This window comes from Macrosteles quadrilineatus, unplaced genomic scaffold, assembly GCF_028750875.1.
Source record: "Macrosteles quadrilineatus isolate MER2022 unplaced genomic scaffold, UCM_ALF_1.0 Scaffold_17__1_contigs__length_3442018, whole genome shotgun sequence".
Taxonomy (NCBI): Eukaryota; Metazoa; Arthropoda; class Insecta; order Hemiptera; family Cicadellidae; genus Macrosteles; species Macrosteles quadrilineatus.
In genome coordinates, this window is record NW_026542610.1 from 407,542 (window position 1) to 431,064 (window position 23,523).

Sequence of the window (23,523 nt, forward strand, 5' to 3'; positions counted from 1 at the left end):
GGGGTTGGCGTATAAGTATAAAATGATTATTGCAGTTATACACTATAGCACATCTACCATAGCCATAATGTTCTACCACTGCACCTATACAATAGAAAAAAGTTAAGTTCTAACAGCTTTTTATTGCTGCTTGGTTCAAATTAGCTGTTGTCGAAATGCAAAAAGAATTAATAGTGCTGTTTGTTGGTAAACCTTTTATAACTTTTTTTAATGCTATTTAATATCATAGAATCACAGTGGCAGATCCAGAGGGGGGCGAAGGGGATGACAGCCCCCCCCTTGGGCATACATATATATATATATATATATATTTTTTTGTTTACTGTATGTAATACAGTAGTGCATACACATTGTGTAAAATAATTTGTCACACTAACTTTGGACAAAGAAATAGTATAAAACTGCCATTTTGGAGACTAAGTTTACAAACATTTTTCAGGGTGATACCCTTGAACCCCCCCGACCCCCGGTTTGCCACTCCCCTTGTGACTGTTCTAGATACACCACTGTATCAAGCTTGTGAAGTTGAAACCGCTGACAAAATTCTTTTATTTCTTTTAAATATGAATACTCATCATAAGGTTAACATGGGAAACTCCACAGCCACTGGGGCAGAGCCCGAAAGGATTTTTAGATAAGAATGTGTCTATATGTTAATCGGGAATGTGAGGTATCATCACACCAAATTTCAGCAGAATCCGACGAGTATTTTTCGCGTTTACTTGTCACAAACATCACATCCATACATTCAAACTTTCTCACTTATAATATTAGTAGGAAAATCAAATCAAAAGTTCTTTATTTCACACACTGTACACATAAATAGTCAATTATTACAGTAAAAATACATCTGTTTTCAAATCTTAACAATTTAATACAATAATGTCCTCATACATTTTTTTTTTCATAAAAGAGGTTGGCGGCCTCTTTTAACCTTGCATTTGCCTGTCCACATAGATTACAGATCTGTGCGTGGAACGTATCCAGCAAAGCAGGGGGTGAGCCGGTACAGTACAAAGGTGAACTGTACTGATAAAACTTTGTGGCAGTGACCAGGATCCGAACCCACGACACTGCTGCCTTGGGCCCAAAGTCCGCGACGCTATCAACTGAGCCACCGACTCACCAACGATTAGACTCACCAAATACTCACCAACATACTTAAGTTCTCTATAGTGATCAACAAATATAAATAATTTACATATAAATAAAATATTTATATTACATATATGTATTACAATTTTAGATATTGATGGTTAAAACACTTAAGCCTAAACTACTGATTACTGCATTAAAACTAGAATCTTAAATAAGAAATCTTTCATCAATCAATGTTTTCTTAGCGAGATTCCTTCGCCCTCCTATGTGTCTAATCACCATCAGAACCTGAAAACAAAATTATATCAGAAAGTAAAAACATAATACTTCAAATAAGACAGCAGGTTGTAGGGACTACCAACTCTTCAACCTTTTCTCTTGTCTCTGAAGAAGTTTTATTTAGGACGAAATATCAGTGTTATATGTTTTGTTGCCTTTTATTGGTGTGTGTCTATTAGCCCATGTACTCTAATTCCTAAGTTAAGCTAGGTAAACTGTATTCCTTAACAAATAATATTATAATTACCGTAGCTACTTGGCTTTCCATTAAAATATAACCTCCAACCTGATGTAATTAAGTTTAAACAAATAATATGCGTAATTTAACCACTTTAATAAATTCCTTGTAAACAAGGCATTTAAAGTGTTCTTTCATCTTTTACGCTTTGCTTGTAAAGTGATGTTTTCATTTAGAAATACTGTAATTAGTAGTTTTAGAAGATTCGTTTAGCAGTTTAGTCAAATGACCAGGGACAACGCGTTTGTCAGTGGGGGAACAACTTTTAGTCACTAGTCACTGATCCTTTGCCAGATAGTGTAAAAAAAAACTTTATTTAAGGTCTAGTGTTTTAAGATGTTGAGGTGGGATATACAAAAGGACAAAAAATTTGTCGCAGCAAAAACTGTTCTCTTATCAATTTTTTTTCCTCCTTGACAATATGCAAGATATTTAAATAATAAAGACGTTCAATAAAAAAGCATCTACTTTAAAGATTCTTTCCGAAACCTGGTCCAGCTAAAAAAATTAAAGTAAATATGGTACGAAGTGTAATATAAAATTATTCATTAATACCCTAAAGTCACACATTTTATAAGACACATGTTACAGTTACAAAAACCCTACCTAGTTTGATCAGCATGGACAATAATGAAAGTTTAATATTTTCCCTCAGACCCATATATTTAATGAGTTTTGTACCTATGACCATTTTATATCACTGAATTGTATTTGTTTCAATTTTAAAATGAAATAGGTTGAACATACCTTTGCCAAAAGCGCAGTTATGATTGCTGCCAAGAGAAAATCTCCAGTAATGACTTGAAAGAAGCAGAATCCCATGAGGTCCATTGAAAAAAGAGTCGATTCATTTCCGTAGAACAAAACTTTGTCAAAAGAATGACCATTATCAATGTAAAACACTGCTTTTCCAGGGGTATCAGAGAACTCGATATCTAAAAGTGCTTCAGCAAATAATTTGTCTCTCACTTCATAGTCAAGATCCCTCAAGGCCTGAAACGAAAAAAAATCCAGAATGATAAACCAATTTTATTATGAAAACAATTCATTGAATTTTCATTGAGTTATATATGGAATTTTCAAATAGCAAGCTCACTAACCTTTTTAGAGAAAATTACAACCTAGGTAGGACCTTAAAGGAACACAAACAAGTAAATTTGCTAATTAAAATTACTTTAAATCTTAAGGATGAATTGAATATTACACTATGTAAACTGAGTAACTTTTTAACGTAATAAAAAAACTAATTTAATAAAATATACAAACGTTTCCTAACTTCCGTTAAGTAGTAGATTACCGTAATCAAAGTGCTTAGTTAAGGTTTGAATGTTTGAAACAATATCTTTACCAGCGTAGACTTACATGTTCAAGAAAAGCGGCCAGAAACTTGTTCATGTTGTGGTACGCAGTGACGCTGCGGTCAAAGTCTGCAGACGACACTCCAGTCAGTTTTAGACGCAGAGCCGATGTCACAGCTGAGGGAATCTGCTTTGTCTAAAAATTTCCATTTACATTTAGGTCTACATCGTATAGTTACATTTGCATCTTATACAGAAAAAACCATAAATTACAGCATGAGGAGAATTAATATTAGTTTAAGACTATTTGTTGGGGTATGAATGATATGATTAACTTCCTTCTCTATCTATTCCAAAACTACAGTTAACCTCAGCGCAATAAGACACCCCTTGTGTAAACCTCAACCAGAAAAAATGTATAATACCTGTGACAGCGACAGATATGTATATTAAAAGCTGAGGCATTGGCATTCACCGACCTTGCTTTTTGCAATTGATTTGACAACCTGAACTACATTCCTTATTTAAAAGCAAAGAGGACGCAGTTACCACCCATTGCTTACTGGAAAGTTGTAACACATTTACAGTATCCAGAATTGGTTAATCCAAATAATTTACATTAAATGAGAGTTTACTGAATTACCAGTAAACCCATTCAGTGATGACTGTCAAATGACCTGACATACACAGGAGTGAGGCATCTGATAGGGAAGAAGTTTAGATTAAAATAAAGAATGTTAATAAGCGATACAATACATAATGTACTTTTAAAAGTCCAAACTATTATGAAAAATTTAAAAATTCACAAAAAATTTAACAAACATATTGTGGTTAGTGATCTAACAAGGCACATGCTTACCTGAATAGGGAAGAGTACAAACTAGCTCAAGAAACACTAAAACTTTACCCTGTACAGAACCCATTCGAATATTTCACTGTCACTCAGCATTTTCAACTGAAGAAGAGAGAGTTTTCTTCTGGCCTTATGTTTTTTCTACGGTATAAAGTTTTGTGTTTCTTATGCCAGGTTGGGCTCATCCCATTCAGGTAAGCCAGCTATCCTCCTTAAACATCCAAGTAATAGTCATATTATTGTCCTTGGTCTTCCTAAAATTACTATATGTTTTAAAAACTGTGTTAATGTTTTCTAGCAGTTACATTAATATTTTTTAAACCAAGCTCAAAAGATCTGGAATGTTTGCACCTACCACTGGAGCTGGTGGCATCAGTCTGTGGTAGTAACTCCGCAACTGATTAGGAATGTACATCTGGAACGTCTGATGGTCAGAGGCAGGCAACAGACCACGGTGACCCACCAAGTCTTCTTCCTCTCTCCTCAGCTGGTTCATTATCGTCTGCATGTCTGTGTCGGAGAACCCATGTGCAGACCTGAGAAATTAAACCCCAGTCTATAACTTATTTATCAAACTATTTAAATTAATAAACATATTTTGTAAATATTTCATGTTTAATATGTTCCCCAAGTTACTTTCTTACTGATCACGATTGTTACATTAGTAAATGGTCTTGTAACATAGTTAGCTCAAGCCCACATTCAAATGACAGTATACGTGAAAACATCTATAGGAATAAAAATTCAGGCGTGGATTAAGAATTGGGAATTAGGAGTTATAGTATTTCAACCAATATAAAATATCATGTTTCCAAATTGCCATGGTATGGTAATTATACTGAAAGCTACCTACATGTATTTTTTTTTTTAAGATTCAAGAGACAAAAGTTTGTCAAAACTCACCTGCCATGTATGTAGTAGCCGAAATTCTCCAGAGTCAAAATGAAAACAGATATGTTCGCAAGAGAGCAAACATCAACAAACTCTTGGATTCCATCTTTGACGTAACGTTCATAGACTGCACTCAGCATCAGCCACTGTAAACATAATTGCTTAAATTGATGTTAACTAAATCTAGGTAGTTGATACCGAACAATCTTCCCAATGACAAATAATACAATTCTAGGAGATCGCTCTTAGCTTTGTCCACGTTTGCGATATCATAACTTAATTCCAGGAAATTTCAAGTAACATCACTGATGCACCAACGTTTGGAAAACCATTGCTAACATTGGCAATACTGCCAGCTTCGGTGAAGTTCAAGGGGATATAGCTAGCTCCTTCAACTTGCTATGTGAAATTGATAGCTTTTCTGTCATTTGCAACGGCATTGTTAGTTTTGAGACCTTAGCTGTTAACTTCATACTAACTGAAAAAAAAATCTAAACGTGGATTTTTTAAGTAGTGTGATGCTACTGTCTACGCTACTGTGATATAGTGCCCCTGAAACTGATACAGTTTAACTAGTTTATTTTAAGTGGAACTAGTAAGAAAGTGTTACATGTAATAGGTTTACCCACCTGAACAATGTAAACAAACACAAACACGAGAAAAGCCACAGCAAACTGAAACGTAAAGTTGGCAGGCCTGTACTTCATCTCAGGTGTGGCAACACTGTTTATATCCGGGTCTGATATAGACCAGTTTTCCATCCCAAACACCTTAAACAAAAAATATATTCCAAACTGATTCACAATCTGTATGGTCATGATTATTTTTAAAATTAATGCTAAAACGCCTGTATGGAAGTAAGTTACAACTAAACCCATATTATTAAAGCAACAAAGTGAAGGGTTAAAGAGGCTCATCAGTTTCGCCAAAGTTATATAAGGATAATATCAATATGTATTGTTTGGTATTTACTAGTGACTATAAATTGTTCTAAAGAAGAATCAGAATAGACTATAAAATTCTTACCAGACCGACACATAAAGGTACGTATTTCATGTGGAAGATGAGAAGGATAAGTGTTGAACGAATGACATGACAGCTTTGTTACTGGCTAATATATTATGTGGTTTTTCTGCCAGGATCATTAATTACAAGCAAAATGTTCAAGGAGATCTGCATCCAGATTTGAACCATTAAAACGATTTATAGACTTTTCTCAGAATAAAATTGGCAATCTTTTCCTTCTGATAACTAGGCGAGCCAAGCAACTGGGTGGTCACGTTTGGTTCTGCGCCTCTAAACTACAATTGGGTAAAGGACTAAAGGAGGCAAAAGAGAGGTAGACCAGACAACGATGGGATACAGGTGCAACAGAGTACCTAAACTTTTGTTGGAATACAACAGTTACCGGTAATAATCAATTAAATATAAAATTGTCAGTTCGATCTTAGGAGAAAAGTCAAAAGCTTTTTGATGGTTCCAAACTCAGACATCCTTAATTTGATTTTTGGTAATGTATTTGGCTAATAAACATACTGATCAAAGTGAGTAACAAGGCTAATACAATTCATTGAACACTTGTCCGTCATAAACCTATGCGTTGTTAAAATCCAATCCAACATTTACATCAAAGAAACTCAAAATCAAATATTGTGAATATCATAAACATGCATTACAACACTAGACTCAGTCTTGCATTGAATTCAGAAGGTAATTTACAAAATAATAACCTTAGATTAGAATTAGAATATTTGAGACTTTCCTCTTAAATATTTCTATATTTGGCAGAATTGCTGATGAAGTAAAAGTCTCTGGGCAATATGATTGACTGCAATCAATAGCTGCATTATAGGGGCAATTTTGTACAAGTTAGACAACTTCACAATTTGTATTTTTCATGCAACGCTTAACACTTTCAGAAGTATACAACAGTGTGACTGGGACAGTTAGCGCCATAATAAGTTTCTATTTACAGCCATTGAGTATTTTCACCTTTATAAGCAGCACCACTGAGACCAGTTGTACAGTGAGGCTGGTTTTCCGAGAGCTCTGTATCTCGTTCCACTCGTTAGCCACAAAGTACGTCCGCCAGATAGACACAGGCTGACTCTGTTTGTTACTGGTGGCTCTTGGTCTCTCCCAGTCTATGAGGAAGATGTCTACTGTCGTCTGCTGCCACACCATGTGACCCACCTCTACCAGCTGACCACACATATAATTATGTATATTACCTTTGTGTACATGTATGTCGCCCCAATAATACAGGTAAAAAAATTAAGGGAGGAAAAGAATTTTATCATGTTGCACACTTTATGTATGACTCATTCAACTTTATTCCTTTTAGATGAAAAATTGGATACAGCTGGTCCAGATGGGATATCTAGACACTCTTGTTCAAACGTCAATAATATTACAAGTATAGAAGCGCTATCACAGACAGGAGACCACAGCTAAACAATTGGTGATCGTCAGTAGTGAAGGCGTTTTTATTAATATTTAAAACTCAAAACAGGTAAGTTACATTGAGTAGTTTTTTTAATACGACAACCAAAATGCATATTAACTATTAAGTCGTTGCATTAAAATTTTAATTTAACTCATGAACAGAAAACTTCAGAGCTAATAATCCACCATAAGCAACATTAAAACAATTTTTTTTAATACGTTGCAAATTGCAATCAATTCACTCAATGAATTAAATTTCAAGTCCTTCTAGTTAACGAAAATTATATCCACAAAAACTTTCTGATCAGTTTTAAACATAGTCATAAAAAATAACAATAATATTTTTCAAAGTACAATGTAGTGGAAAAAAAATGCCGAGTTCATTTTCCACTAGGTATGTAGAGTATTAATTTTTATTTTCTCTGGCATTCCTATTTCCTGCTAGTTGCATCAAGTTTTGTCTACACACTGACATCTCCAGGCACTCACCTTAAGATTATAAGGCTGTGTCATAAATTTTTAGATGTATATAAAGTGTCGTTTAGGTTATGTTTGTTTTTTAAGGTTATGTTACTTGCTTACCAGTTGTTAACGTGCCGGATCCGCAGCTGTGATTGGTGTGGAAACGACAACTGTTAAATCAGCTGATTTAGCGAGCGGGAATGATCCATTGCCGTCAGGGCCGGACTTAGGACTTCAGAGGCCCCGGGCGAATTTGCCGATGGGGCCCCCAGTATGATTATACGAGAACAAATACAGTACACAACGCATATAACATGCACACTAATTTTAAATAGGCAATTTCAAGGTGAATTAATATGTAAACCTGTTAGAATAGTATGCTGTATTTTGCATAAACTAATTTTATGTAATATTGTAAGTCTGAAAATGGCTACAATGTACGGTGTTATGTTATGATTTGTTCTTGTTGTAATTGTATTTATAAAATTTTAATATACCTAACAGGTACCTTACACATTTTTTTGCAATACATTAAAATGTAATATCCTTTGCAACAAATAATGAAAACTATAGATAAAATAAAAATAAAAGAACACGTACTTGTAAAAGGTTTAATTTAATTTTTTTACTGTAATACACATTCTACTGTATTTGGTGCTTGAATGAAAACACAAATAAAAAATAACTAACATTAATTAATGGAATAAGTTATATTTAAACACGTGATGTAAAAGCTTTAATATATTTTATAACTTACTATAATTTTACTAACAAACCTTTTACTAAGTTTATAAGATACAAGTCAAAACAATTTTAAAGTTTACTTTTTATAGATTAGTCATTATAAGGTTTAGAACATAGTTATTTTCCCTATGAATAAATGTCACTTCCCACTCTGATACGTTGGTCACGTTGGCATGGCAATTAAAACCCCCTTTTCCTACATTTCTTGGCTGCACTAAAACCAAAAACTATGACTTATGTTTATTTTCATAGTGGTTTTGGCATGGAATTCTCTTGTATAGTATGTTTAAGTCCTAGCATGAAAAGTACCATTAAGAACTTTAACGAGTTTGAGTTTATTTCTTGACGAGTAAAATGTTACAATACAAGTCTAATAACCAATCACAAGCTAACCATTTATATGAGTAACTGAAAGATGTTTAAATGTATTCAATATCTCAGATTAATACCACACAAACATAACATTCAATACAACATTAATTTGTTCTTTGTAGTGTTTGCAGAATTATTAATAAAATACAACACAAAAGTACGACAATGTAAACCAAAAACACACTGGGAGTAAAGTGATTTAAATTGTTTTGGATAGGCGATAAGGCATTATATGTGTATGCGCATGCGTGAGACAGACAGGACTAGACAGGATCCCTTATCAGCTCATTATCATTTATTGTTGCAGCTGCTTGTTTTTTTACGATTTCAGTCGACAACGCTCGCCTGCTCTCAAATAATGTAATTTTTGTTAACATCAGACGACCCTATTTGTCATAAAATGTCTATATAGATTTTTTTATCCTACTGGCGCTGTATGATGTTGACTCTTAACGACTAAATTGAAGATCCAAATTTCGACGTATAACTTAATTACTATTTTTCAAAACCTTTTAATTGAATGGTTAATATAATACTTCTGCCCCTTAAAATCGTGATTGGCATATACTTAGAGGTAATAGAATAACATCTAATAAAACATAAACAGAGCAATGTTTTTATTTTTCAAAAGTATTAGAACTCCATTGAATCTCCATTTAACCCAACACAATTGTACAAGTTACGTTCTACGTTAGGACAAGAGTCTTCATATTATTTATTGTATTTTTTGCCCCAAGCGAAGGGCCCCCTTCAACTCGATCGCCGCTGCCGTACGTTTGTGTGGACGGCTTCATTGAAACTCAAACTGGTCTGTCACAGCCTAGCAGCTATGCTCGTGTTAACTAGGTCTAAGCGCGGGGCCAAGTGCAACCCTGAGGAAAAGTCCCTTAGAGTCAAGAATTTCGGAACAATAACCTTAAATATAGGATAACGACATTAAAGCTGTTAAAAAAGAAGGCCATTCGGTAAGTAAGTTTCTGATTAATTTTCAAAGATATTAATAAAAACTAATGTGCAAGAGGCCCCTTTCGGGGCCCCCCTAGGCCCGGGGGCCCGGGCGCTCGCCCCGTCCGCCCCTAGGTAAGTTCGGCCCTGATTGCCGTTCTAGAGCTATTTTGCATACTGGTTACAGGTACCGTATGGCAATGTGATCATTTCCATGCAGTGGTAAGAAAAAAAAATACATTTACATGTAACCGGTACATTTAACATACCGGTTATTCGTTAAATGAATTATCTATGTGTAAAGACTCAAGAGTAATCTACGCATTCAAAATGCTCAAAATACAAAATTCACCTTCAGTGAATACGCTACAATAACGTATGTGTAGACATAGCTGTCCAGGGCTGTAGAGGGCAGCAATACTTGAGCAACAGCCTGGCCCTTGTAGTAGACAAAGTTGTGTACAGCTGCCAAACTGACCACAGCAAAGAACACATTGGCCAAGTGACCGGCACAGATGATACACAGGTGACACAGAGTAAGAAGGTCTATCACCAGGTGAGCAGAACGCTTGGAGTAGCTCCATGTCTGTAGTGCTGACCACACCACAGCCAGTCCGCACAACACACCTAGCCATATCTGAGAAATCACATAGGTAAATATCTTTTGTCGTCATACTGCAGCAACAGCAGCTGTTTTTAATACATACGTTGCAAGTCTAAAGTAGCTCTTTCACTTCCTTGGGAGTATAAAGCTTTTTTTAGTCCCTAGGGAGTAAAAGTCAGCTGTTGTAAACTTGGATTGTAAGCAATCCCATGTATCATAATTATTTATAAATTGATTCAATCGGTTGTAGCTTATTGTCGTATTCTTGTCCATAATAAACACCAATGTTGTCTAAATAAACTCAAAAGCTGTTGAAATAAACTAAAATGATTAAAATGTTATATAATTTGTAACTAATACCTTATATTTTAATCAAATAGCCTCTCAGCATTCAAATTTTACAAAAATAAAACCAAAACAATCTTCAAAATTTGCCTGAATACAGTAAAAGTACCATGAACTTGCACAAACAATTCTAGCACTTATAGAATAAACCTAAAGTTTTGACAAGATGTTTAAGAAACTAACATAAAGAATTATCATACAACTTGATCTCAATACTTACATCAATTGTATAAGTGACTCTACTGTCCTTGTAGAAGTCTACATAGAAGCTGATCTGTACAGGTGTATCAGACTGTATGTGTTGTGCAGTTATTCCACTGTAACTCAACGTTAACACTGGAGGATAGATCTTCCCCTGGTCCTCTCCATGCTGGGCTCGCACCCTGAGGAAGCGAGTTATCTACTGTAATATTAGAAGTGTACGGGAAGTTCATTTTTTGAGCCGAGCCGAGACCAAGCTTTTATTTTTGTATATTGTTGCCATCTTAGAGAACATATGCAAATATTTTGCAATTTAAAATTCACAATTTTGCCTTGACAACAGAAGACACTGGTGATTTTGGCATGATTTGTTGCCGCTTCAAAATACATACACCATTTTGCTGGGACTGTAGAAAGTTGCAGAAAACGTTCATAATTTTTCATCACAACCACGGGAGGCAATTTGGCTGTGACTGCCAGGAGATATTTGTCATTATACCACAATCACAGATATTAATGAATAATGTTTTATAAATAAATCATATTTGTTTGAAAATTAAAATCTACATATTAATAGGCAAGCATGTTTCTTTAAAACCTTTTTTCTCAGCTTGTGTGCATCGCAGGGAAAATCTACGCATAATGTTGGAAAGATATTTTCCTGTAGATGTGCAGAATCCCTTTATAAATTAAAATAGGCTAAAAAATAAGCACAAAAAATGAGTTTAAAATTTTTGAACAAATTAACATGGATCTTATGGGTTGCCATGCTGGTGACGAAATATAAACAGAAAATCAAAACAAATGGAAGAAACTTCACTCACATGTTTTATTTACAGTGTGGGGTGAAAATAGAGAAGTCTGTACATTACATATTTTTGGTCGAGTTTCGACCACTGGACGACCTCTAGTATTGTTAAATCAATACTTTCCAAAGCAACCTGATTTTTGCACTCTGTTTTTGGCCCGAGACCCGATAGTCGACAATTTTGACCCAAACTAAAGTAACCCCTACTGAATGATAGTTCATATGAACAACGACATCGGCATCAGTATCTAAACATTGACTTTGGATAATGGATTAGACTTCAATCTATACACACCGGCTGTGGCTAATTTTTTACTCAAAGAGTTCATAGTAGAATGAACCTTGAGTGTGCTAATTTAAAAATTGTATTTTCTCTTTCAGTTTTTTATCATATGATTGATGTAAGGTACCATTGGATAGAGTTTTGTGTAAAGTTATTTCCATAAAAATTTTACAAATCAGCCAGAGAAGGTCACAGTCTGGACTCACATTTAGCTGTAAAGTCCTTTATTTACTTTAGGGGTGGTAATTTATTTGCACTGTTTATTAAAAACAGAGTAGTTTACAGCCAATAGTAAAACTTGCTAAACAATTTTAACCACTTTATTGGTTTACACAACACAATTAATTGTTGTCTGAAGGCCGTTGTCGTCAATAGATAGATAACTTAAATAAGTACTGTAGGTTGAATTACCGCAAAGTGGCTGATTTGAGGTATTGAATAACTTCCACCTTGTTTCCATTAACAGGTACGCCGGACACAGAATCTATCAGGAAGAATCTACGAGTCAACTGCCACTGTCCCATGTCTGACTCCTGCAGAGATCATTGGTGAGCAAAGATTATAAAACAACAAACACAATTTTGAATAGAATTCTTACAAACAAAAATAACCAAATTGACAAAATGTGATGTTGTCAATTTTACTATCACAGATTTTCAATAGTTAGAAATAGACCAATTAGCTAAAATAATTGTCTAAAAATAATATTCCAGCATAATACAACGTCCGGCAAAAAGGCCTCCCGTATTTTGAGTGCCAGCTGTGTGAGTTGTGGTACGGACACGGAAGTGGAGAAGCCACCTACAGACAGGCTCATGCCATGTGGCATTTTCAGTAGCAGCTATGGTGTGGGCGTGGTGAGCATGGAGTGGCTAATTTGGAAGAGTTTATTCGTAATGGTGGTTCTGTGATAACTACTCAGGGAGCATTTTACATTTGGTTTGAACTTGGCCGACACGACTCTGTTCCAAATAGGAAAACTACTCATCTTTGGGTAAAAAACTTTTGTGCAATAGGTTCTGCAATACCTGGTCAACCATTTACAGTGTGGGGTCAACCTTGTATCACAATGATGAAAGAAAATGTGGCAAATGTAGAAAATCCAGCAATCTAAAAAAAGTGGACAATCAAACATGCAGTTGTCCTAGGGTTGTCTGATAGAAGCCAGTGTGAAAAGATTCCTATACATAGGTGCAAGAAAGATTATACCAAACATAGGTACCCTGTAGCAAACAAAATTTCCACCACTGGGCTGTGGACAAGCAGGAACTTCAAGTTCCGTGAGACATTTCCAAATTCAGTGTTTAGGGCCGTATTTTTTCAAAGATTATATGATAATGGTAACTGTCAACTCAAATCCCTACTGTCAAATGATTGAGGAGTTGCTCAGACCTAAATTGAACCAATGTTGAGGACAATGAAGAGCAATAAATCTAATTTCAACAATGCGGAGCCACAGCACACACTTCACAGTGTTCTCTATCAATTTTGAGATAGTCATTTCCTAGACATCCCTCTTTGCGAGAAGACATCACCTGGCTTGTAGGTCACCCGATTTGTCACCTTGTGATATTTTTGCTTTGAGGACACTTAGAGGCAGAAGTGTACAAATCTCGCCTCACAACCCTGCAAGCATTCAAGCAGTGCTACCATTTCACCAGAAATGATACAATGGACTATGGATAACTTCAAAAAATACTCAACAAATGGAGGACGTACTGCCGTTGAGTATTTATAATGGCCGTTGGCATTTACCAGACATCATTTTCAAACCAAATAATGTAAAATGATCTGGTATTGGAACTTTATAAATATAAACGTATTTTACGAGTATCTATCATTCTTTGTTTGGTTTTTATTAGCTTTTGAAATACGGGAGGTCTTTTTGCCGAATGCTACATGATAAACTTAAACCTTCAAACAAATCTGCTTATACAGGCATAATCTTCATTATATTACTAGAGTAATCATAGAAGTACTATCAATGGTTTAGTTGTTATTCAATACGAAAATAAACTGAACTACATGGCTAAAGGAGTTTTATTTGCTTTGGATTAGGTAATAGTTCTCCCTTAAAATAATGATTTAGGCTAAATTTTTATTAGGCTAGTAATAATTCAGATAAAGCGTATTTAAAATACCTTATTAGGAAATCTGTTGCCTTGCTGAAAGCTTGTATCCAACACAGGCAAAGCATATAAATACGAATCAAATTGTAAATAAAGGTCAATCAGCTGATTTCGCAATTGAGATGACATCAGCTGGCTTGGTCGTAGGCTGCATTGTTGAGCATATCTCGATCCAAATCTGGGAACAGATTATACTTTGTCAACTTGGTTAGAACTCAATAAACACTCAAGACTAGGTAGAACCGAGGTGGTAATGTTAAGCCATAAATCCTAGTCTTTGTAGGCGTTACTATTGCTTTATCAATACTGTTCATTCTTGTAATGTCTGGCTCACACCTAGGTTTTCTTGATAAGTTCCACCTAAAGACCCATGAGGTCATTGTGAACACAAAAAATTGTTACAAAAAAGGAGAGGAAAACACATTGGTCCTATCATTATAGAACCTAATACAGCTCTCTAATTCAAGTTAGTGCTACTTCATCTAGGACACAGCGTCCAGTGCACTTGGAATGCAACACCATGTATAGGACAGTTATAGCTTCAAGTGAACCCACCTTGTAATGCATGTAAGGGGTAATAATTCTCTACATGACATATTGTCTGAGTTTCAAACCTCATGACTGATTCAAGGAAGAAACAGAAAATATCTCGACGAAAATTGCTTTGTGCAGTTAAAAATAACTTTGATGGGGATGGGGCCAATGGAGGTACCCTGTGCAACGGTAGCTTATAATGTCATCAGCTGAACTTTCCACAATTTTTTTGAACCTTCAAATAGCACAAAAATCTGTGACAATGTTTGGAATAATTTCTCTGTGTATATTGTGTAGAATAAGGAAGGATTTGAAAGGATACTGAAAGTGTTGGGGTACTACTTTAACCATTTTATTGTACTTTTCATATTTGAGGGGTTTGTTTGATTTTTAAATTAAGAATTAAATTTAGAAGAGCGAGTATAAACGTAGGGAGATTGCAGAAGGGTGTACCAATCGTAAGCTCAAATTACAAACCAGCAATGCTCCGGCAACAAAAGTGTGACCTGTACTCTATACGCATTTATATACAATTATTTATTATCTGTGAAAATGTTAGGCCTTTTATTGACTTTTTTAATTTCATGTTATACTTGATTTAAGACTTTTATTCAAGTAAATTATCTACTCTTTTTTAAAATCATGGCTAATTCCATAAAATTTTTAATTGTGTTAATCAGCGTTATTGTCATTACTTACATTTTTTTATGTATAGCTTTTTACATGTCTGTTTAATGTATGTAATAACTTAATGAAATGCAATTTTATCTTAAGTAGTTTTATTACTTTTTCACTACTGTTACCCGTATTTTATTGTGATAAAACTACCATATATTCCAAACCATGTTTATTGCATTTGTGGAAATTTTTACTAACAACGATAAAGATTTTGATTCATAAAATGGAATAAGTGATACTTTCAAAAACAGGTCATGTTATGTATTGGTTGTTAAGGATTAACCAAATAGTTACCTTTATTTTGGCAGTTCGGCACCCCATAACAGACCTACCTGAGAGCTGCATCCTGACTGACCCAGTCCCCGGGACACAGTTGTAGACTGGACCCAACAAAACGGACGACTCCTCCATAGCTGCCGTTTACCTGCCACTTGACAGCTGTTAGGTTGATGAGACTCAACTGACAACAAAAACACAACAACAATCATTATAACCTCTGTGATCACGAAACCAACTCATGTATTGGAGAGAGGCAGAAATAGACAATAGACAATTTCTTTATTGACATATTTTTTTTTAGGATAGAACAAGCGTCAATAATTACAAGCAGTTGCAATTTTTTACAAAGTTTTTATATATATAGGCCTACAGGGTGTCCCATGAAGAGGTCCCTACAGTATTTTTGAATTAATATATTAGACCATAGATAAAACTCCCTGTACGGTCTTTAACGGAAAGCCGTACGGCGGTTTGAACAACAAAAATTAATTCTGGTGCTACCGTTACCTTGTCGGATGTCTTGAAGGTGGATGATGTCCGTCTCGTCCAAGGTAGTGGGTAGTCCAGGGGATGGAAGCGGTGTAGACAGCAGCGGTGTAGACCAAGGGTGCGGGGGCAACAACAAGGGAAATGACTAGCACTGAAGTTGAAGTAAAAAATGACTGGTATATTGAAAATACTTAAAACTGACAGAAATGAAGTTAATTGAATCAATGAGTAAATGAAAGAGTCTATGTAAAATTATGTAGGTAGGTACGGACGTCTGCCCATGACGCCGTCGGCAATGCTAGTGAGTAGCGTTTCCAGTAGTGGGGACGATTCGCCGTAGATAACGTTGGGCAAGGTTAAGGTAGCACCAATCTAGGGACTTTTAATAAGTACCGAACATTCCCCCCACCCAAAAAAGCAATTTTTGAGAAAATATTAAAGAAAATTAAAGAAACTGTAAATCTTTAAAACAAAAACCTTGGATAATAACCGTCATCATGAAACAAACCTGTTACCTAACTATAAAGATAATACAAAATGTTGATAATATGTACAAAGAGACCAAGGTAACACTATCTAAACCATAGGGAGATGAACTAACTTATTTACAGGGCGTGTTACAATACCTACAGGGGTTTTGACTTTAACAACTCTTACAACTTGGTCGGATCCTGGCATAACCTTAATTATCCTACCTAGGGGCCAAGTCAAAGGGTCAGTATTATTAGAGTACATTAAAACTAAGTCTCCTTCCTTAAGGTTGATGGTTTTCTCAGTCCATTTGGGGCGTTGGATAAGAGTATGGAGATAATCTCTTCTCCAGCTTTTCCAGAAGTGTTGAGAGGCACGAGAAACTAGCTGCCAGCGTGAGAGTAGGTTTAAGGGTTCTTCCGAGATGTCTTCTTCCGGTCGTGATAGCAGGAGGTCTCCTGTGAGGAAGTGGCCAGGAGACAAGTAGTTAAAGTCGTCATCAGGTGACGATGAGAGTGCGCAAAGCGGTCTGGAGTTCAGTACAGCTTCAACACGGCACAGGAATGTGGTGAATTCTTCAGCCGTGAAATTATGGTTTTGCAGTATCCTTTTAATATGGTGTTTGGTCGACTTCACTGCAGCCTCCCAGAGGCCTCCGAAGTTTGGGGCATATGGCGGGTTAAAGTTCCAAGTTATTTCTCGTTGAGCCAAATGTTCTGAGATCTGTGAGGTGGAGTTCTTCAGGAGAGAGTAGATTTCTTGTAGTTGGCGTGCAGCACCGACGAAGTTGCGACCTTGATCAGAGTAAATGTTTCGGCAGATTCCTCTCCGAGCGATAAATCTGTCTATAGCGGCTAAACAAGATTCAGTAGAGAGTGAATGCACTAACTCTAGATGGACGGCTTTAACTGCCATACACACAAATACGGCAATATAGCACTTTGATAGTTTTGCATTTCGTCTCGTGCTTTCTTTAACGAGAAAAGGGCCAGCAAAATCTAATCCGACATTAATAAAGCATCGGGTCTGTTGAAATCGTGAGGGTGGAAGATCTGCCATAAGAGGTTGCGTGGGTTTAGCTTTCATTTTGTAGCAAGTGATACATCGAAATAATCGTTTTCTTATAAGATTTCTTGCACCAATAATCCAGAAGCGTCTTTGAATTAATGCTTGTACTAGTTTTGGACCACCATGTAGAGAATACAAGTGATAGTAATCACATAAAAGGTTTGCCAAATGACACTGAGAGGGTATCAATACAGGGTGTTTTGATGATTCAGGCAGAGGAGCTAATTTCAATCTACCCCCCACCATGAGGGTGTCCGAGGATAGAAATGGAGAAAGTTTTCTTAGTGATGAAGAACAAGGCTTGGATAGTTTTAGAGCTTTTATTTCTTCAGAATAGTGCTGGGTTTGTACTAATTTTATGCAACATTCCAGAGCGGCATCTCGTTCCGAAACTGATAACGAGCCATAGCGTTTATCACATTGATTAGATCGTGAGTTATGGATAAATCTCAGTACATAGCCCATGGTGTTTTGAAGTTTAATTAGTGATGAAAACCTATTCATCCATTGATAAAGATCGTTTTGCGGAACAGTGTTAGTTGTTAAGGTGTTCTTCGTGGGAGTTTGTTGAGGCTCAATAACATCCGAAGGAAAGTTTGAAGGCGGTAGAGTCCAAGATGAGATACCATTGTGGATAAAAGAGGGTCCATGCCACCAAAGAGGGTGACTCAACAGACTATTTGGCATTAAACCTCTAGTGCCACAGTCAGAAGGGTTTTCGTCTCCTGATATATGACGCCAAACATCAACAGGGGTGATTTCTGTGATTTTACAGACACGGTTTGAGACAAAGGTTTCTAGTAGGTGGGGTGGTGTATTTAACCAACCAAGCACATTCATGGAGTCTGTGAATAGAAATATGTCTGATATTTGAAGTTTGTTAATAAGCGGTTGGTTCGCTTTTACTAACTGAGAGAGGAGAAGAGCGGCACACAATTCTAAACGAGGGATCGTAAGTGTTTTCAGAGGAGCGACTTTAGTTTTGGATTGCAGGAGATTGCACTCTACACTATTATCTTCACATTCAATACGTAGATACAAGGAGGCGCACATTCCTATTTTGGAAGCATCAGAGAAACCAATCAGCTGAGCGGTTAAGTAGTTACTGAGAATGTAGCGAGGTATTTTGAACTGTGTCATAAGGGGTAGTTCTTTGATGAATTTATCCCAAACATTTTGGAGAGATTGAGGGAGAGGGTCGTCCCAGTTGAGTTTTTCAATCCAAATCTGTTGAAGTAGATGTTTTAAGGTGAAAATAATTGGACTAATAAAGCCGTTTACATCGTAAACTCGAGCAACTTGAGACAATACATTGCGTTTGGTTGGTGTACTGTTGACAGGTGAAATAGAGTAGCGGAAACAGTCAGTAGTCGGGTCCCATTCAAGTCCTAGTACTTTAATCGAGTGTGTAGATCCTAACGGATGGGGTGTTTCTCGACGGTCGGCGGGGATTGTGGCGAGGACGGAGCTACTTGAACTTGACCATTTATGGAGTTCGAAACCACCTGATGAGCAAAGTTGGGTGATTTCATCGTAAAGCTTAAGAGCCAAAGTCTCGGTTGGAGCGCCAAAAACAAGATCGTCAATATAACAAGAGGAGCTTAGAATATCAGCCGCATTTGGGTACTTAGCACCTTCATCAAGCACTAGTTGCTTCAAAGTTCGTTGTGCAATATAAGGACTGCACGAGAGACCAAAGGTTAGTCTTTGTAATTCCCATTCCTGTACAGGGCCCAAGAGGTCAGAGCGCCAAAACAAATGTTGATATTTACAATCAGCCGGTGTTATACGAATAGCTCGATACATTTGTTTGAAGTCACAAGTCATAGCAATCTTGTGCAATCTGAAGTTTGTGATAATAGTTCCAATATCAGCTTGAAGCTTAGGTCCAGTTAACAGTGATTTATTAAGAGACTGATTTGTGTCACTTAATTCAGAAGCGTTGAACACAACACGAAGCGGGGAGGATGTAGAAGATTCTTTAACGACACCGTGATGAGTAAGAATGTATGGAGAGGGCGCAGGGGCCAAACACATATGACCTAGGTCAACATAGTTCTGCATGTGAGTCACATATTGAAAACGAATATCTGGTTTCTTGTGAAATCTTGTCTCTTGTTGGAGATACTTGCGGAGAGCTATTTTTCTAGTGGAGCCTAAGTCAGGTTTAACGTCTTTAAAGGGTAAGGAGGCCACGTAACGTCCGGTATTATCTCTCTGGATGGTGGACTGATAGTGGTCTTCACATGCCTGATCAGAGGGACTCAAGGGTTTTGGTAAATTTATTTCTTCCATTTCCCAGAACTTTTCTAAGAGCCTATCAGTGCTTTGAGATGAAACAAACAAAGAATTTAGTTCGTGTTGTTGCATGGGCTGTGTGGGAACATCACCCATAAGGATCCATCCAAAGATTGTGCTGAGGGCGCTTGGTTTGCCTTTAATAAGCGCGAAACCATCCGAAAGAATGTCTGTGAAAGCCTGTGCTCCGAACAAAATATCAACCTTGGCAGGGCGGTGAAAATCAGGGTCAGCCAGTTGTATAGAATTGAAACGATTTATCAATGATTCGGGAATAGGTGCAGCCGGAAGTACAGAAGAGATTTGAGGAATTATTACTGCGTCCATCTGAATGTTATCGTCTCTGTTATAGCGGGAAGCAATGTTACAAGTGACAAGTCCTTTTGCGGTTAAATCAGATTGTTGGCCAATTCCAGAAATGTTAACATTACATTTTCTGATTGGTAAACGTAATGTCTGGGCTAGAGATTGAGTAACAAAATTAATCTGACTACCTCCATCAATAACAGCACGGCACACTTGCCAGTGACCTAGAGCATCTTGAACCAACACTTGAGCGGTACCTAGCAGGGTAGAATTACTCATTGCATTATGCTGAAACTGACAGGATAAAGTTTGAGCAGGCGGTGTAGTGTTAACAGAAGTAGTAGGCGCGGGGTTGACTGTGGTTGAGGGCGATGAATGCGCAGCGGAGGTTTGAGGTAGGTCAGGATTCACATTTGGCTTAGGCAGCGGTGCGGTGACTCGGCTTGGTTCATGGAGTAAAGAGTGATGTCTGTTACTTCTGCAAACCCGACAGCTCGACTTAGACGTGCACATGGAAATGAGGTGGGAACCGAGACATGCGAAACAACGATTGAATGAACGTACTGTAGAATAACGTTTGTGCGGGGCCAAAGCGAGGAATTGATCACATCGGTACAGGTGGTGTTCACCTTTACACATAGGACAACTGATAGCGGGGCGATAAGATGACTGGGTTGCTGTGCGGTCAGACTGAGTTGTACTGCGTTGAGATGAGTGAGATGAGAACAATGTTTTGCGAGTATGAGGGATCTGTGACTTGGGCAAAACTAAAGTAGATTTGTGAGATTCTTTAGTGAGTTCATAGACACAGCACTGAGCACGAAGAAATTCCATAAGGTCTTCTAAGGTGGGAAATTGCTTAGATTTAAACTCTAACTCAAATGCTTTCCTTGTACTATTGTCTAAATTACGTAGCGCTAACTGTAGCAACATGAAATCTGACAAATCATCTACTTTTAGGCTTTTCAACGCTTGGACATTAATATGAAACACATCAAGAACTTGTCTTAAACTACTTAGACTAGGGGTCTTTACAGGTTGCTGATCTAGTATTTTATTGAGATAAAAACAAGCCAAGATACGGGGATTGGTGTAGCGTTCAACCAAAGAGTCATAAGCTAACTTATAGTTGTCTGGATCGAAAGGTATGCCTTCAACAATAGACAAAGCGGGGCCTTCCAGTAAGCTCTTTAAATAACTAAACTTCTCCATTGGGGCCAAAGAAGTATTGTGAATCAAGTTATCATACAAAGCTTTAAACGAGTTAAATTGTTCCAACTGTCCACCAAACTTACTTATATCTATCTGTGGTAGTTTAGGTTTAGGCTGAACTGCGGGTGATGGTTCAACATTGACATTTGAAGGTGGATCAGAGGCAACAATCTTGTTGTAGGCAGCCATACATTTATAGTACATGTCATCAAACTGTTTAAAAGGCGCACTGGTATCTACCCTAACGCTAACATCACTTATTTCAAGATTGAGGTTATCCATTTCTTCGGAAAGAGATTCAAATGATGAGTACACATTAGACAAATTAGAATACCTAGCAATAAAACTATCTTTCTGTTGTGGCAATTCTTTTACAAGATCGCAACATAATTGTAACTTATAAAAATACCTTTCTCTTTTCTTAACACACTTTTCAAGACTCTTAGCAGCCATTGTGAAATGTATAATATTAATATCTCTTTAACAAAAATAAAATCAAATAAAAATTACAACTATTATAAATGCAGTATTAATAGACAAGTATTAAGTGGACATATCAATCATATCATTGTGAAAGTGAGTACAAGTAAATAAATTCAGTAAAATAAAATATAGAGGTAGAATATTTCCAGTTAGATCAGCTAATTGATAAAGCGAATATTCGGTGCGGTTACGTCAGAGCTAATTTTGGAATGGATACAATACAATGCAGAATATTGTGGTGCGTTAGTTGACCTTGAGACATAGAAACTAGGATAACGGTCAATTTATCAGCGCATAGCTACAAGCCAAAACTTTACAAAACTATTCCTGTCTGTCTGCTCACTGTACAAGGTTATTGAACTCAAACTAAACAACAATTTATAACTACATATAAAATTATTGCAAGGTTTGTTTCATGAGGAGAGAAATTATCTGAGAATAAGTAGAAATGTTTACGTGGACTGTATTTGCGGTTATTAAATTAAGGTGCATAGTACGAAATCATATCCGGCTCGAAGGACCAAATTGTGTACGGTCTTTAACGGAAAGCCGTACGGCGGTTTGAACAACAAAAATTAATTCTGGTGCTACCGTTACCTTGTCGGATGTCTTGAAGGTGGATGATGTCCGTCTCGTCCAAGGTAGTGGGTAGTCCAGGGGATGGAAGCGGTGTAGACAGCAGCGGTGTAGACCAAGGGTGCGGGGGCAACAACAAGGGAAATGACTAGCACTGAAGTTGAAGTAAAAAATGACTGGTATATTGAAAATACTTAAAACTGACAGAAATGAAGTTAATTGAATCAATGAGTAAATGAAAGAGTCTATGTAAAATTATGTAGGTAGGTACGGACGTCTGCCCATGACGCCGTCGGCAATGCTAGTGAGTAGCGTTTCCAGTAGTCGGAGTGGGGACGATTCGCCGTAGATAACGTTGGGCAAGGTTAGGGTAGCACCAATCTAGGGACTTTTAATAAGTACCGAACACTCCCCTTGTGTTGCTTAGTCTATGATTAGACACACTGAACACTCTACAAACCTAAAACTCAACAGTCCTAACTTGAGAATTCTGACACATTAGGACAAAATGGCGGGATATCGAAGAAATTGTTCATTTCAAGTTTTATTCCCATTCTTTCAGGAAGAAGGGATTTACAAGATTTAGAAAACGTAGTCTCGTGAATAAAGCTCTTTTCATTTCAATACAAACTATTAACAATGTCATAACATCTGTTTTTATTGTCAACTCAACAACTATATAATTACACCAATGTAATATACAGTTTAATTACCTCAGAATACGGATGGAGACTATATCTGGTGGATATTTTGCGTCTGTTCAGCACAGTAGGGGCGTCGCCATCCCCATAGTACAGCCAAGGGTAAGGCTCTTTGTCTGAGCTGGGGATGTGTTTGAAGTCTCTGAACAGACTACAAACAGGACCGTCCCTGTAGTGAGTCAACACACACATGTTGGCTACAGACTGGCATGCAGAGCTGCGTCTCTGGCTCTGTACAATCAGACACTTGTCCTAGCTTTCATTAAATCATTGACTTTTGAATACTGCAGCAAACATTCTGTCTATATGAGATAGTTTATGTGACATGAAATATACTATAGCTTACAACAAGGTGTCCAATCAGTTTGACGTATTCAACATGAATCAGTAATTTACCTCAGTGCTTTCTGTCGGTGGCTAAATTAACTACCTC

General features: G+C 36.9%; 1 protein-coding gene across 1 annotated transcript in view; it reads right to left on the reverse strand.

Annotated features, from left to right (window-relative positions):
- Window positions 1-1,058: 1,058 nt before the first annotated feature.
- LOC129005206 (meckelin-like) overlaps window positions 1,059-23,523 on the reverse strand; it is a 34,540-nt gene continuing 12,075 nt past the window's right edge. Inside the window, exons 5-17 of the mRNA XM_054434038.1 lie at window positions 23,103-23,321; window positions 15,540-15,667; window positions 14,008-14,173; window positions 12,278-12,399; window positions 10,795-10,957; window positions 9,978-10,262; window positions 6,650-6,859; window positions 5,287-5,427; window positions 4,670-4,803; window positions 4,122-4,302; window positions 2,978-3,109; window positions 2,363-2,608; window positions 1,059-1,386 (exon numbers count right to left, since the gene is read on the reverse strand). Of these exons, the coding sequence (XP_054290013.1) occupies window positions 1,306-1,386; window positions 2,363-2,608; window positions 2,978-3,109; window positions 4,122-4,302; window positions 4,670-4,803; window positions 5,287-5,427; window positions 6,650-6,859; window positions 9,978-10,262; window positions 10,795-10,957; window positions 12,278-12,399; window positions 14,008-14,173; window positions 15,540-15,667; window positions 23,103-23,321 (2,208 nt within the window). The 3' untranslated portion in view covers window positions 1,059-1,305. The remainder of the gene's footprint in view (window positions 1,387-2,362; window positions 2,609-2,977; window positions 3,110-4,121; window positions 4,303-4,669; window positions 4,804-5,286; window positions 5,428-6,649; window positions 6,860-9,977; window positions 10,263-10,794; window positions 10,958-12,277; window positions 12,400-14,007; window positions 14,174-15,539; window positions 15,668-23,102; window positions 23,322-23,523) is intronic.